The sequence below is a fragment of the Sorghum bicolor genome, chromosome 8 (assembly GCF_000003195.3).
Source record: "Sorghum bicolor cultivar BTx623 chromosome 8, Sorghum_bicolor_NCBIv3, whole genome shotgun sequence".
In the NCBI taxonomy this organism is placed as follows: Eukaryota; Viridiplantae; Streptophyta; class Magnoliopsida; order Poales; family Poaceae; genus Sorghum; species Sorghum bicolor.
The window spans coordinates 62,343,243-62,359,704 of NC_012877.2; the positions used below are offsets into that span (position 1 = coordinate 62,343,243).

The following is a 16,462-nucleotide window of genomic DNA, read 5'->3' on the forward strand; positions in this document are numbered from 1 at the left end:
CTTCATCAAGGATTAATTCTTGAAACTTTCCCTCCTTGGGCACACAAATCCTGTTTTTATACCACAATACTCCTTTGCTATCCACTCTAAAGTATGGAGCTTTATTTTCTCCAGTTTGCTCACGAATCTTTATTAGATCCTTATCCTTATGTTGTGTCTGCTTGATTTCTTCCACAAGAGTTGGCTGCACCATCAGACTGCCATTTTGAGGTTGGCGTACTATATGCATGTTCAACCGTGCTATCTCTTCTTGTAGGTGAGTGTTCTTAGGCACCAACTGCTGACCATATGACCTTCTGCTTAGGGCATCTGCTACCACGTTGGCCTTTCCTGGGTGGTAATGAATCTCAAGGTTATAGTCCTTGATTAATTCTAACCATCTTCTTTGCCTTAGGTTCAAGTCTGACTGTGTGAAGATGTACTTCAAACTCTTGTGATCAGTGTAGATTTCACACTTGTTTTCAATGAGGTAGTGCCTCCAAATCTTGAGAGCATGTACTATTGCTGCTAACTCCAAATCATGGGTAGGGTAATTTTGCTCATGAGGTCTAAGCTGACGGGATGCATAAGCAACCACTTTTCCTCCTTGCATGAGAACACATCCTAAACCTTGTCTTGATGCATCACAGTATATGATGAAATCTTGGTGAATGTCTGGCAAAGTTAACACTGGTGCTGTTGTCAGTCTCTTCTTCAACTCTTGGAAACTCTTCTCACATGATTCTATCCAAGTGAATTTCTTATCCTTCCTAAGAAGCTCTGTCATGGGTCTGGCTATCTTGGAAAATCCTTCTATAAACCTTCGATAATATCCAGCTAATCCAAGAAAACTTCTAACCTCACTCACATTGGTGGGTTGCTGCCAATGGGAGACAGCTTCTACTTTCTCAGGGTCGACTGCAACTCCTTCAGCTGTCAAGATGTGGCCTAGAAATGCAACCTTCTCAAGCCAAAATTCACACTTGCTGAATTTAGCATACAACTTGTGTCTTCTTAGCTTTTCCAACACTACTCTCAAGTGTTGCCCATGTTCTTCAGCACTCTTAGAGTAGATAAGTATGTCATCAATGAAGACTACAACAAACTTATCTAACTCTTCCATGAATACCTTATTCATGAGGTTCATGAAATAGGCAGGGGCATTGGTTAATCCAAAGGACATCACTGTAAACTCATATTGTCCATATCTGGTTACAAAGGCTGTCTTGGGAACATCACTATTCTTGATCTTGAGCTGGTGATAACCCGATCTCAAATCAATCTTAGAGAAATACTTGGCTCCTTTAAGCTGATCAAAAAGGTCATCTATCCTTGGCAGGGGATACTTATTCTTGATGGTGACTTCATTTAGGGACCTATAATCCACACACATCCTCATACTTCCATCTTTCTTCTTTACAAACAAGACTGGGGCTCCCCATGGTGAAAAACTAGGTCTAATATAACCTTTCTGCTGCAATTCTCTTAGCTGCTCTTTCAGTTCAGCTAACTCTGCCGGGGCCATTCTGTAAGGTCTCTTGGCTATGGGGGCAGTCCCGGGGATAAGATCAATGATAAACTCTATATCCCTGTCTGGTGGCATTCCAGGTAGTTCCTCAGGGAATACATCAGGGTATTCTTGCACTATTGGTACTTCCTCTACGGTCCTTGCATCCAAGTTGAAGACCATTGGATTAACTTTAGACCCTCGGGTTTGGCATTTCACTTTAATCCCTTCATGGTTAACTAATGATACTTCCTTGGTTGCACAACTAATAATTCCATTGTGTCTGGTTAACCAATCCATTCCAAGGATAACATCTATTCCTTTGGACTTGAGCACTACTAAGTCTGCTAAGAAAACTACCCCACTTAGAATGATTCTTACATTTGAACAACCTAGATGACATTTGATGTCAGACCCAGGTGTTCGGGTTATTAGGGGTAACTTTAGTAGTACTGTGGGTATTTGATGCTTCTCAACAAAGCTTGATGATATGAAGGAATGTGATACTCCAGAATCAAATAATACTGTTGCAAGTACTGAATCGACTAAGAACTCACCAAGTACCACTCCTGAAGCAGTCTGAGCATCCTGAGCATGAATATGGTTGACACGGGCTCTACCATAGGATTGTTGAGGTTGCTTCATCATCTGGCTATTATTGTTGGTGTTGCTATTGTTGCGAGGGAAACCACGGTTGGCTCCAGACACTGCAGGTCTTGGTCCATTAACAGTGTGGGACTGAGTGGATACTGCTGGTGGGTTGTTCTTGTAGGGACAGTTGGCGATGTAGTGTCCAGTCTCATGGCAATTAAAGCAAGTCCTAACATTGTTTATGACTTGACCAATGCTGTTCTGTTGAGTCTTGCCATAAGTTTGATTCTGATAGGTTGTCTTGGGCTGATATGATGACTGCATTTGGTTATTGGAGACACTAGCAGGAGAGCGAAACTGCATTGGGGCTTGAGTTCACTGGCTTGGTTGGCTAAAGGTTTTTAGCCTCTGGGATCTAGCACCATCTTGAACCTTGCGCTCTAGAAACTTGCGCTTGTTCTCTTTCCTTTCTTCAGTCTTGGCCACATCAGTCAGAATGGTCCTGTTCATCAAGGTGTTGAAGTCTGGATAGATCTGTGGGGTCATGAGGGTTCTAAGCTCACAGGTCAATCCTTCTATGAACTTTGTCTGCTTCTTAGCATCAGTGTTGACCAATTCTGGGGCATAGCGAGACAACTCAGTGAATTGGAAGATGTATTCACTCAGGGTTTTATTTCCTTGCTTCAAGTTACGAAATTCATCAGCCTTCAGCTTCATGATTCCATCTGAAATGTGGTACCGGCGGAATTCATCCACAAATTCTTCCCATGTGATCGTGTTGGCATTGTCCACAGCTCCACTATAGGCTTCCCACCAAGAAAGGGCAATTCCTGTCAGCTGATGAGATGCTAGCAGAACTCTATCCCTTCCATCACAGTGGATTGTGTCCAACTTTCTTTCAATCACCTTAAGCCAATCATCTGCTTCCATGAGGTTGTCAGATCCAGTAAAGGTGGGTGGCTTAAGCCTCATGAACTCAGTCATCTTGTCTTGGACTCCGGCTCCACGGTTGTTCCTAGGGCGGTTCATGCCTTGAGCCAAGGTCTCCAGAAGGCGAGTCTGAGTTGCCATGACTTGTGCTAAGTCAATTACTGGAGGAGGGGGCAAGTCATCTCCTTCATTATGGTTCCTAGTCTGACTCACTTCATCTTCATGAATATCATCCACATTTGCATTGGCTTGACTTCCATTTGGATTTTGGCTTTGTCTACTAGCTGCACGACCACTTGGTTGAGAGCGGGTAGCTGGTTTGGGAGGCATCTGTTGGTTAAGATGAGAAAGCATTAGATAAGGGTTAGATCTATTGAGTGATGTTGTTTTTTTTGTTACGGCGTTATATTTTAAAAAGGTGCAAGTTTTAACACTTGCTATCCCGTAAGGGAACAACATAGAGCACTCAATTATTTAGCACAACCAACAAGCACAAATATATATTTTGAATAAGAGGACGGTTTACAACATAGTAATGGAGGAAATAAGTGTACTACAATACGGTTCATCTACTTTGGGGGTTGAACAAAAGTGAAGTAAACTTCACTTCCCCAAGACATAAGGAGGAACTAAGTGATACTAATCTTCAACTTCTTCGGACGAAACGGCTTCATTCCCTTGGTGTTGAGGTGGATCATGCTTCTGGCATCTGTGGTTCTTCCTTTGGACTAAGAGGTGGGTTACCATCTTCTTTTGGTGGTGGCTGGGTGAGGAGGGGAAATCCTTCTTCCTTAGTGGACTCAAACTCTAAAGCTTCATGAGAGGCTTCTGTGGGTGGGGGAGCTGATGGCCCTTCTACGTCCATCTTTCTTTTGGTTTTTAGAGACATGATTGGGATTCCTTCTAGGATTACGGGGTTTTGGTCTTCCACTGCTAACATCCTTCTTTTGATCCTGGTGATAAGGTAGGCATCCTTCAACTCCTGAGCATGGCGGTCTTCAGCTGCCTTCAAGACTTCAGCAATGGCAGTTTCACGACTCTCGGCTGCAGCTGCTTGGGCCTGAGCTTCCGCAAGCTGCACATGGAGCTTTCTAACTATGATCTCGGCTTTCTCCGCACGATGGATGCACTTCCTTAACTCTGAGGCCTGCTCATCGTATTGCTTATCTAGAGCAAGTAGGTATGTGGTCATGAATACCACAGTTGGGTCATCTTCAAGTGAGTAACGTCCTTGCAAGAGCTCCATGCGGGTCCTCCAAACTGGTCGGTCTTTTTCGTCGGGTGGAAAGAACCTCATGGGTGTACGGATGATGGGCTTCTCGTAGATCTGGCATAGGTACCTCAAGGCTTTGCGGGCGACGGCTTGATATGTATCTGCAAACCGAAATCCGGTCGCAGTCATACTCCAAGCTTCAGCTATGTTAGGGAAGTCCTCACTTTTCCCAATATAGACGGTAACTTCACACCGCTCGGTCTCATGCTCTTCATATTCTCTGCCTTCATATTCTGGGCGATCCTTGATTCCAAGTTTCTGCATGGTAGCATACAAGAGCTTGGGAAAGCCTTCTACACTTAGACAGTAACTGCTAGTCCAAACACCATCTGCCATCTGAGAGAAATAGATGAGAGTAAATATTTTTTTTTCAAATAGAGGGAAGAAGGTAACAACTTTTGTAAAATATGTTTCTTTAGTAAAATACTGGTCCAGAAAAGCCTAAGGTCGCGTCCTACAGCCAACTACGGCTCCGATACCACCTGAAGCGCCCCTGGTAAACCAGGAACTCAAATGTGATACAATACTAGTCCCAGAAGGCTAGTAACACATTTATTACATCAGATAAGTTTCAGCGCAGTAGTCTTGGAAAGCGTGGACAAGGAAGGCACGCTATAATAATAAGACACCAAAATACAACACAGGTCCAAAGGACCCAGAAACAAACGATATCGCCATCGAACATCTGACGAGTCCCAATGCCACAGGCTTAGTTGGGTGCAGACACGACCTTACTCGAACGCCACTTCGGGATCGAAGTCCGGATCTTCCTCTGTTTAATAAAGCAAGGGTGAGTACAAAGTACTCAGCAAATCCAACCTTACCCTACGGAAGGGGATAACAATATATATGCATATGGATAGATCAAGGATGAGGCTTAGTTTTATTTGCATAAAGCTATCTTTTTACACATGCAAGGTTTCATTTCACAAATACTGTTGTAAAAGAACTCTTTTTCTACATATGATAGTATTTCTGAAAATGGGGGTTTGATCACAATTTTAAGTGTTGTTCAACCCTTGTTCCCACAACACAATGGCGGTCAACCATTTATTTCCAAAATCACACTCTCTCACATGTTTTCACTCATATCAACCCATCTAGTTGTTGAAACCAAACCATAACCCGTCCGAGACCGCGGACACGGCTATCCAGATAGATTTACACTCTGCAGAGGTTGTACACTTTTCCCACAAGTAGGATACCATAACTTACACCGTCGTGCAAGCACAGATCCATCAAAGTCATTACCCTCCATAGCTAAGTAATGGCGCTCACCACGGGAACACTAAGGCCACATCTCATGATACCACAATAATTCACAAAGGTCTTTTCATATATTTCCACAATTTCACATACATCACTTAGTGTCCCGTTGCACACCTGCCTCCAGGTGATTGCCATACTAACTAGAGGGATTTAGACTAAGCCTTTCCCATGCAAGGCGAGTGGTTGTACGATAAATGACTTAGGCAAGATGAATCATCAACTCAGTCCTTAATCGAGACAAGGCGGATATCTTCACGCTTAACCCCGCAAGGTATAAGCCACAACACCAGGGCATCCCCAAATAAGAGATCCCATCCGCCCCATCTCCATAGTAATCACATCTATAACTTGTTCATTAACCCTTTCACAATACCCGCAATTTATTTTCACCACTCACACCTTTTACTTTTAAAATCATTATATTTGGGAAAATATAGCGATGAGTATCCAGGATGAGTAACAAGTCCTAAGCATACTAAATAATAATATTTCTGTCATAGCATATTATTTGTTCCTAGGTTCGAACAAGACAATTACCAGGTAATATCAATTCAAGGATGGCTATTCAACAGGTTTTAACTAAGCAGCGAAAATAATTCGTACATATATCGTACATGCAATATTTAAAACGGCTTCTACGGGTTGTGTTTAAAAATAGGATCAATATGCATCAAAGGGGATCGGTTGGACTTGCCTCCGTCGGCGTCCTCGGCAAACTCCTACTGACAGTCCGGGTCCTCGGCGTCAAACTCGCGGTACTCGTCTCCAACGTTCTCGTTTTCCGGCTCGTTCACTCCGTCAACTAAAATACGCGACGAAGACACAGACAACAGGCACAGATAAATAATCATATAAATTCAAATGAGCTCCAAAAATCATGAAATTAATATGGGAGGTAGATCATGATTTTAGATGAATTTAGGAAAAAGAATTATTAAAATTAGAGTTAGCATGTGGCATTTGTCAAATGGCCGGAATTTAATCATGCGAAAAAGGCTAACGATGATTAAGGAATGGATGCTTCACGTGGGCATTTGTTTGGCTGATAGTGCATGTTGCATGCATGTATGTACTATTTGGAGTTAATGCTTGGCCCACACATGCATGGTTAGAGAGAAATTAGCAGGGGTCATTAGAACTCTTCTGTATGTCATGGTTCTATTCGTGGAGTTCTTGGCAGTGAACCGGTACAGACAAATACATGGAAAAAAATACAGAAAAATACTACAGAAAGACAGAGAAGAGCAAGGAGATGCTCATAAGCTGCTCACCTCGTCTTGCGACGACAGTCGAGCTCGGCTTGTGCGTATGGCCGTATACGGTATACGCGAAGTGAGAGCGAGTGAGCAAGTGAGTGAACGTGTTTCTCGGGTGGTGAGAGTGAGCACCCGAGAGTGCCTTTTTATAGGCCAGAGTGCTCAGCTCGTGGCCATTAGAATTGCTACTGTAGTGCATGGCTACACAGGACGACAGGACGGTGGACGGTGCCTAATTTTCATGCAAAGAACGATGTCCCATTTGCATGCACGTTGCATGCAAATGGACGGTGCCTAATCACCGTGTCCTTGCATGCAGGTGCATGCAAAGGTCGGTGGCATGTCCTGCATGCATGCATGAGATATATATTCATGTAGGTGCACTGCTATGTTTTCTCGCATGTAAGCTTGCTGGTACTTGCTATTATTTGTGCGCGAAAAATAAATATGGATGGATTAGATGGAGATACTATAGAGCTCAAATTATTTTATAGTTTCTGAAATATATTTTGAAAATAATTTTTAATGCGAGTGATTTTTTAATGCGAATTTTTTGGATGTTACACGTCCGCAGCCGACAGCAGCGATCCTCTCAAAGTCTCGATCGACCGTCCGGTCCATGCACGCAAGCCGCACACGCCAGCCTCCATGTACTGGCTTGGTCCGTGCATAGCTCCGAGCCTCCGACGGACATGGCACAAACTTAGGGCCTAAGCTAACCCTATATCCATTAATGTGATTGAATCGATATATTTTAGGATTGTTTCTTTTTTGTGAATTAGTATTTTAAGATTAATCTATGTCTATACTTCTATATCTTTTTCTAATATATAATTGTGAAAATTTTAGTCCACCGGTAAGATTAATTAAACGATGCTCCTCTCGTTCGGATCTGATTTTCTATTATTTTTAGCTTATTTTCTGTTTATGGCATGAGGACTCCTGGTCCAATTGGGTTAGGAAAAAAAAGAAAAGTTACGGGTTGAATCTAACTCGGAAGCCTAACACGAGTTTAAACCAATTTTAGACCGACACAAGCAAATAGTTGGGCTTGACTAAAATCCAAAACGAGCAGAAATTTTTCCTTTTTATTATTAGAGAAGAAGGAAGTAAGGAACTATAGATTTGGACTTTGATTTTTTTTCCTCCAATTGACATCTAAGTAAGGGGGTGCTTAGTTCCCCATAGAATCTAAAATACAAAATACCAACTACTTTGGAGTGATGAAATACAAAATACCAAAATTTTCAGGGTCATGGTTAGTTCCATCCAAAATGCAGAATTTATTGTCCTCATGAGAGCCTCTTGAGGCTCTTTTTGAGGTTTTTTGTCTCTTATAAGGTCAAAGTACAAAATGAAGAATAACCACCTTTTTTGCCAAAAAAAATGCATGGTGTTTAGTCTATTTTGCAAAATGATGGACCAAAATCAAAAAATTTTGAAAAAAGGGAAACTAAACACCCCCTAATAAAGAAAGTGGAGCAAAATAAAGAACATAATTCTTATCCTTTTCTATTTGACTATTAAGAATTCTATTTAGAATACTTAGGATGTGATGAATCTATTTATATTAGAACTTCTACTCCACATATTGGTTTAGACGTAAGTTATTCTAACTCGTATGAGCACGGGTTATATATAAGTCCGGATAAAAGAAACTTTTCATTGTTCGGTAGTTAGAGGAAGATAGACAAAATAAATGGACAAAAAAAAGGCATTTTTGCTAGTAAAAACAAAAGTGCTACAGTATCTATTTTGCAAAAAAAAAATGAAACTAAACAAGGCCTTAGAGCATCTCCAACCATTATGCATTTGAAGTTATGCATTTTAGGCAAATTGCAAACCCCCAAATGAAAATGGCAAGGCTAAAATCGGGTGATCTCCAACCGTTATGCAAAATGCCAAGTCCATCATCTTTTTTTCCAGAAAATTTTGTTTCGCGGCACTCCTTCCCGCGCGGCCAATCGATCCCGCACCAAATAGCCCGCCGTCGTCTCCCGTTCACCAATTCCCGCGCCAAACAGCCGCACAGTACCGATCGTGAGCTGCGCAGTTCGTCGTTCTCATTCGCAGTACCGATCGCAGTACCGATCTCCCGTTCCATTAGTTCCCGTTCACCGTACCAGTTCGTCGTCTGTTGGCCATCAGTTCGTCGTCGTACAGGTTCGCCCCTTGGCTCGATCTTCATCAGGTCCTGTTCCCCATCAGTTTCCGGTCACCGCCATCAGTTCGTCGTCAAGGCAGGTCGCCGCCATCAGTCAAGCCGTTGCGTCGTAGATTCGTCCTATCTTGCGCTGCGTCGTCCTATTGTGCGCTGCGTCGTCCAAACGCGCGCGCGAAGCTGGCGAAGGAGGACGCGCGATGCTTCTCCTATCGCGCGAAGTGGTGGCGGCGCGAAGGGAAACCGCGCGAAGGAAAGAAAAAAGCCCGCGAGGTGGAACCGAGAATCCCGTGATCTCTATTTGCATAGCCGGACTCCTTTAGCATATATGCCAAGTTTCCCCCTCCAAATGCATAGCTATGTAAAATGCAAAGTCCAAATGCATAACGATTGGAAGGGTTTTTTTTAAAGTTTTATGTATTTTGGTAAATGCCAAGTCTATTTGCATAATGGTTGGAGTTGCTCTTAGGTTACCCATTTCACTTTGATTTCAGAACATCCATAAGCAGAGACCGAAAAATGGAATACGAATCCATGAGCACACAGATAAATTGGTGTGATTTTAAGTTAGAACTATCACAATAGCAGCATCGCAGCACTACAATGAACGCATAGGCAAATCCAAAATCAGACTGCAGACTGATACAAAGGCACATTGAGCAAAGCAAATCATAGTTAAACCTGCATATTCCTTTTGAGCTCGTTTCTGTGATTCAGGCAGGGTACATTCTTGCTTATTCTATATTATATCATTGATGGTGATAATATATATTCTCAGACTCGACACATGTGTGCAACTCATTTACATACCACCACAACAAGGTAAGCTTCGCAAATCCAATAGAGGGGTGCTTGTAAATAGGCCTAAATCATCTCATCTCCCCTTGAAGAGATATATCACGGTAAGGAAGGCTGACAGGCGATGCCACGGAGCTCATTACACTGTGTCGTCATGGAACCACCATCTAGTCTCCTTCGGAGACCTCCCGTTGCGGCAGTTCCTAACATAGCGGTCATTGTCCGCTGGGCGTTGCTGCAACCAATACATTGTAGCTAGTTAGTCTGACAATGGAATGAGAGCACTGACGTTTCAATAGATCAAGTAGTCTAATGCACTGACCTTTGCTGGCGAACTGGACAACATAGACAGGATACTGATGCAGACAGAGCTCACGGTCATCGCTGGTGACCACGAGTCATACAAAATATCTGCAAAAAAGAGTAGCAGCAGGAAGTTGTCAATCACGGACTATACAGTAAACTTTAGTCCATGGCCATCAAGGCTCCACCAACACTGTTTCTCCTTTTATTCAATATATCTCAAAAAACTCATGGAACAAGGGGACAGAGGATTAATGGAAACAGAATAGAGTAAATTCTCAAAATGCAAATGTTAGAGGGTCTAAATACTTCCATTTAGGCTAAGCTACAAGGGAATTATAGGAAAAGGCCATCAGGGCTCCAAGGTCATTATTTTCATCTCATTCACAATCTGAGAAAATTCTAACTAGGGTCGACAAGGACTTCTGAAAACAAGACCAACAGGGTTAATTCTCAAAATATGAATGCAAATATCTAACAATTGGTGCTGCTGTATGAACCTAATCTACCAGGGGTCGACAAAGAACTTCTGAAAACAAGACCAACAGGGTAATTGCTCAAAATGCGAATGCAAATATCTAACAGTTGGTGCCACTGCAACTGCATCAACCATTTTCAGGTACATGAATTTCAGATCCATTGGCCACATCAACACAAAATTGGTCTCTAGCAGACTAGATTCATCAGTACCATAGATCAGGAGGTATATGGCAACCAATATATTTAAATCCTGATGAAACATTATTTTGATGTCTGATGCTCAATATTGTTTTAATCAAGTCCCCTCCATAAGTTGTATGTTCATAAAAAAACTACTCCCTCTAATCAGAAATATAAGTTTGTAGTTTTAGGTTTGTCCAAAGTCAATTTCTTCTAGCTTTAACAATTAATAATAACTAAAAATCTAAAAAAAAACATAAGGTCAATGCTACTAGATATATCATGAAAATTAATTTCATAACATATATTTTCCTATTTAAAACAAATAATTTTACAGAAATTAATGGTCCAAGTTTCACCTTGTATACCTTGGCTATGTCCTAAAACTACTTATATTTGTGATCAGAAGGAGTATTTAAGTTTCTCACCTAGTCACCTCACTTCAGACAGAGTACTAGGTACAGCTTTAACAAACAACTGAACTGGAGCTTTAGACCATTTTGCAAAGTTGCCTATGTTATCAGCAGAGCAGGTAACTAAGGAAAACTGTACAAGAGATCACATCCACATCTAGGTATTGGGGTCTAGAGGTGTTATAGAGAGGGATGGCTCCAATGACAAAGCTCATAATTCTCAATTTCTACAATAGCAATGCTACCACATGACTTACATGCAAGGGAACTACCAATAAGTACTTCTTCTGTTCCAAATTATAAGACGTTTTGGTTTTTCAAGATACATAGTTTTTGCTGTGCACTTAGATATAGTGTATGTCTAGATACAAAGCAAAAGTATCTAGAAAAGCAAAAACGTCAGTATGAAAGGTGGAGAAAGTACATGGCTTCATCGCATACTATTGTATTGTGGCGGCAGTTAGGGCACAAGAGGGAAAACAGTGATCTAAAGCCATTATGAAGAACTGATATTCAAGATTGTAATTACAATTACCAACAAATATAGTTAAGATTTAGTAGCTACAATCTGCATAAGAAATGAGACAGTAGATGACACATTTAGCACAGAAACAAATGAATGACAATGCCCTACCAACAAATAAACAAGTCCATTGATGAGCCACTCCTATATCTGATTTCACATGCAGCAGCACAGAAACAAATGAATGAGAATGTCCTAACAACAAATAAACAAGTCCATTCATGAGCCACTCCTATATCTGATTTCACATGCAGCCTAGTCACTTTGCATATGATGGTTTGAAATAGTATATGCATATAACATATCTTGTTCCCTTTGACTTGCTATTATTTGAAATAATATATATTAGAGCAAGGAGCCAAGGACACAACCCATGTGGATACATTATAGTTAAATGTGAATAATGCCAAAAACAACTTTTTCACGAAGCTACTTGACAGGCTTTACATGAACAATTGTTGATTTATTCCCCAATGTACTCACATCTGCTTTCAAAGAATGTAAGTAATCATGAAACCCGAAGAAAAAGCATTCAAGCTGTAGAATAGTTAGAAGCAAATTAAAGAAGTGTTCTGTCATTAATTCTCAAACTATATCTTCACATTAAGATGTTAGTCTGTCACCAACTTTCCAATAGGTTAATTTGCTGAAGACATCTCAAGTGCCAACCAACCTAACATGCTTCCCTGCCTAACACATTACCCCCTGCAATATTCTGCCTACATCGGCACAACAAGATAGGCATTCATATCCAGGCTCATAACTCGATTTGAGGAAAAAAAAGTATTGGTAATTCTGACTTTACTTTTTCTTCATGTTTATAACTCTTCACTGCCATCAAAGAATATGAGGAAAAAAAATGGTGCAAAAAAAAAGCCTGTTTTTTTACTACATACACATGCATAGTACTATAACACTGCATGGCAGATGGGATTTTTTTCCCCACGAGTTAATGTGACATAAGATATAATATCTTCTCCAATAAATAACCAAGAAAAGGGAATAGAAAAAAGGAGGTTTAGGAATGATTTTCCTATAGTACACAATTGTCACAACTCACAAATCTAACAAACAGACAAAAAAACAACACTGAGTAAAGGTCATGAGGTCGTTAAAGAAGAAAAGAAGTTATAACACATGATGTAAGGATAAATACAAAACAAGACTTAAGCCACTATTGTGCTAATGAGTAGCTGGCACAGATGCATTGGCAGTACTCTTTAATAGATATGAGCAAGATAAAGGGACAGCCAGGCAAGCCACCAGCATCCAGGCATTAAGATAACTTTAGATGGCCAAATACAAAACCCCTGCATATAGGAATTTCACACGCATATGGCAATCCAATCAAGACCCAATAGTAGCAAAAGGAAATGTGTGTTGGGGCATCTTAGTCATGAGCCTATTATATAGCACTATAAAAGCACAATTGGTTAAGTTGGCAACTTTCTTCTAACAAATAGAATCTTAGCACCAAACTGACAGCTAGATGGAACATTATTAGGTCAGGCAAAGAACATTCCCATTGGGCCACGGCCATGAAGCTAATGAAAAGCATTATCAAACATAAGAGTCACACGCAAATGTTCTCCATCAGACAGGACGCCTAGGGAGCAGTTTTTTACCTAAGCAGATGTGCCCATTGCTGTAAATGTGTGGATGCATTGGCGCTGGATTGAGAAAAATGACCTGGAAGCAAAAGACGAGAATATTTATGTATCATTCAATAAAATGAAATGGACGGAACAGGGAATTGACTAAAGGTGCGGTCTTTGTCGAGAAAACCAGACCTGAGGTGCCTCCATAGGGTAATGCTCAGGAAAGTCAACCTGCAACTGGTAGGTCTCGCCGGCGTAAAGAGTGCCCGCCGCTCCGGTAACCTCAATTACCCACCTGTTCAGTTATCCAGAGAGAATTATCCTATCAATCAGGTAGTCCAAATCCACCACGGAAAACAACTGAGATCAAGGAAAGCCCTAGATATCAAGAGCAAATATCAACAAAAGAAGAGGCTTCTTGACTGGTTGAAGCATTCATCTAGAAGACGGCAACAAGGCGAAATAAAAAAAACATAAATACGAAAAAAAGGGGCAAACACAAGTGAGGAATTGCAGGGAGGGAGAGAGAGAGAGAGGGGTGCGGTGAGAGGCGGCACCTTTGAAGATTATCGGAGACCTTGTGCTTGAACCCGGCGGGGGGGTTGAGCTGCCACTCCGCGAGCTCCTTCTGCAGCCGATTGCAAGCGATCTTGCTCAGCGCCTGCACGGGCGAAAAGGGATCGATTGAATTGTTAGCCGAATCGAAACGGAAAACCCACCGCCGGGGCGCTGCCCCCGGCGGCGAATCCGATGGATTGGGGGGAGGAGAGCCCGGTACCTTTCGGGAAGGAGAGGACGAGCTCGTCATGGTGCGGGCTGGGTTCTTGTGGGAAGGGAATCGAATTCTGGAGGAAGACGGGAGGCGGAGACGAAGGCCAGGGGAGGGGGAGGGGGAGGAGGAGGGAGAGAAACCGCAGCGCAGTCCGCTGTTCGCCCTTTTTTTATTTCGGTTTCAGACTTGGATGCTTCCGGGTTTTTTTTTCCCTTTTCTTTATTGTCCTCTCTTTTTTTTCCCCTAGCTATCGAAGGAAGAACAACCTAGCAACTAATAATTATATATTCACTCCATTCTAAAATAACTGCAAATCTCATTGTGCGATAGAAATACTAACAGCATTTATATCTCCTAGTAGGTTTATTATATAGAAATACATTTTACTATTATTAATGATATTTATTATATAAATAATAGTATTTTTCATATATTTAGTTAAATTAGAAAAAGTTTGACTCCTCAAATTTAAGATGTGCAGCTATTTTAGAACAAAGGGAATACATGACTTCACCGTCTGCTCCTATTGTCCTACATAGGAGGAACATGTAGACTGTCGATAACTTATACATGGGTCTTGTTTGCTTCCAAAAAATTTGTAAAATATAAACAGTAGCATTTTCGTTTGTATTTGACAAATATTGTCCAATTATGGACTAACTAGACTCAAAAGATTCATCTCGCAAATTACAGATAAACTGTGTAATTAGTTATTTCTTTTATCTATATTTAGTGGTGCAAGATTGGATGTGATGTGGAATGTGGAAAATTTTGCAAAATATTTTAGAAACTAAACAAGGCCCATGTATATGTAAATCCTTTCACATCATATAAACAGTGGAATTGTTCTCCTAGTATAAATTGGGATAAGGATGTATGCTTTATTCTACTATAAAAGGTTATAAGTATGAACGGAGAAGATTTTATTTACTAAAAAGTCCTGGCACACAGGATGAATGAGGTAAAGTAGAGATTGTTTTGCTAACATCCACGAGTGTTATTTTGAAATATTATATTTCTCAAACTTTGAATACATTGACTTAGCCCTACAGGGATACATTGCCCTCAAATATCCTCTCACCATCCATGATTCTATTTTAGTTCATTCATTAAATGAGAACCCGGTATTAATTACTAGTATTTATGAAGCTACTCAATAGTTGTGGAGCAAGCTAAGTTTTTCTCTCTTTTTTTCATGCTGAAACAAAAGGAGAAGGAACAAACTGTTACCCTAAACCTTCATCATGCTGCAATGGTATTCAAGGTCTTTGAAACCCTGTTCGTTTGGCTGAAAAGTCATGGTAAAAAGTATTGTTTGCTGATTTATTATGTAAGATAAAAACACTGTTGAATGGTTGATAAATTCGGTTGATAAACTTAAGTGAATATGGCATTAACGTACAAATGGACCATAGAGTCAACATCGTGTAGGTACTGTGTATTGACGGTCCAATTGCATGCCAAGGGGGCAGAACGGCATCACCTTTCCTCTCAATTATTTTTTGATGATCCGATGCCAATTCCACTTGATGTGCATTCTTCTTTGTTCTGTCCATTGGCATGTTCGGGGCCGGGTGAAGCATGTGATGTGACAAAAAAAAGAACATGTGATGTATGAAAACTGAAACTGATTATAGTACGTGGCTAATCAAATAAACAATGCATCTGAATTATTAGCCCTAGAATGCAAATTTGGTGGAGTTTGTGAGTGTTCAGCTCAGGGGAAGAAATCATATTTTTTTTTAGTTTTCATTAATAAGAAGGAAAAAAACATGAGGAGGTCACGCCCATTTTGCTTCCATTAATGTTGCAAAAGCCAATGTCCCATTTTTATAAAAACAAACGGTCATGACCTTGTGTTATGTCGTCTGTTTCATTGACATAGAAGAGAGTTTGACGTTTCGCTCCTGCCGTGATCCATGTCGCGGCTTCAAGGTCTCACTTCTATGTTATAACGTCTTACATTGGCTTTTTCTATTAGTTTTCTCGGTTACAATAAAATCGAGGTGGTTTGACTGGTGGTCGTAACAACAACCAGTCATCCAAGCCAATGATTCAGAATCAGAATCATAGCCTGTTGACTCAGTTTAGAACTAGAATATAATTCTGATCAATTCTAGTGAAGCCCACCTAAAGCTATATTAGATTCCTAGACTGAAAAATAAAAATGAGATTTCACGTATCTACATAAATCACGGCGCTTTGCCTCACTCCAACACGAAGCTGACCTGAAATCGAAATCGGCTGCTAGAAGAGAAGCCATTCAGGGGATCAGGCTTCAGGCGGTGGCCATGGCTATCCTAAACCTGAAGGGATGGCCACGGGCAGGTTCGGGGCCGGGTGAAGCATCCACACACCCACACCCACACCCAAAACCTGCCTGAAACCAACGGGTTCCCAAAACCCGGCACTGATACTATACAAATAGA

The 16,462-nt window shown here is 41.1% G+C and overlaps 1 protein-coding gene across 1 annotated transcript; it reads right to left on the reverse strand.

Annotated features, from left to right (window-relative positions):
• Positions 9,622-14,206, reverse strand: LOC8065249 (ubiquitin-conjugating enzyme 15). The gene is made up of 6 exons (XM_002443611.2): positions 14,040-14,206; positions 13,819-13,922; positions 13,454-13,556; positions 13,289-13,352; positions 10,087-10,175; positions 9,622-9,999 (listed from the first exon to the last, which is right to left on the reverse strand). The coding sequence occupies exons 1-6, from the start codon at positions 14,067-14,069 to the stop codon at positions 9,904-9,906; spliced, it is 486 nt and encodes a 161-aa protein (XP_002443656.1). The 5' UTR covers positions 14,070-14,206; the 3' UTR covers positions 9,622-9,903.

What these genes read in the sequence shown, in the direction of transcription:
- LOC8065249 (XM_002443611.2), bottom strand. Translation starts at nt 14,069, where the DNA reads ATGACGAGCTCGTCCTCTCCTTCCCGAAAG. An exon ending in CGTCCTCTCCTTCCCGAAAG is followed by an intron (nt 13,923 to 14,039) that starts GTACCGGGCTCT and finishes TCGCCCGTGCAG; the next exon opens with GCGCTGAGCAAGATCGCTTG. An exon ending in ACCCTATGGAGGCACCTCAG is followed by an intron (nt 13,353 to 13,453) that starts GTCTGGTTTTCT and finishes TTTTGCTTCCAG; the next exon opens with GTCATTTTTCTCAATCCAGC.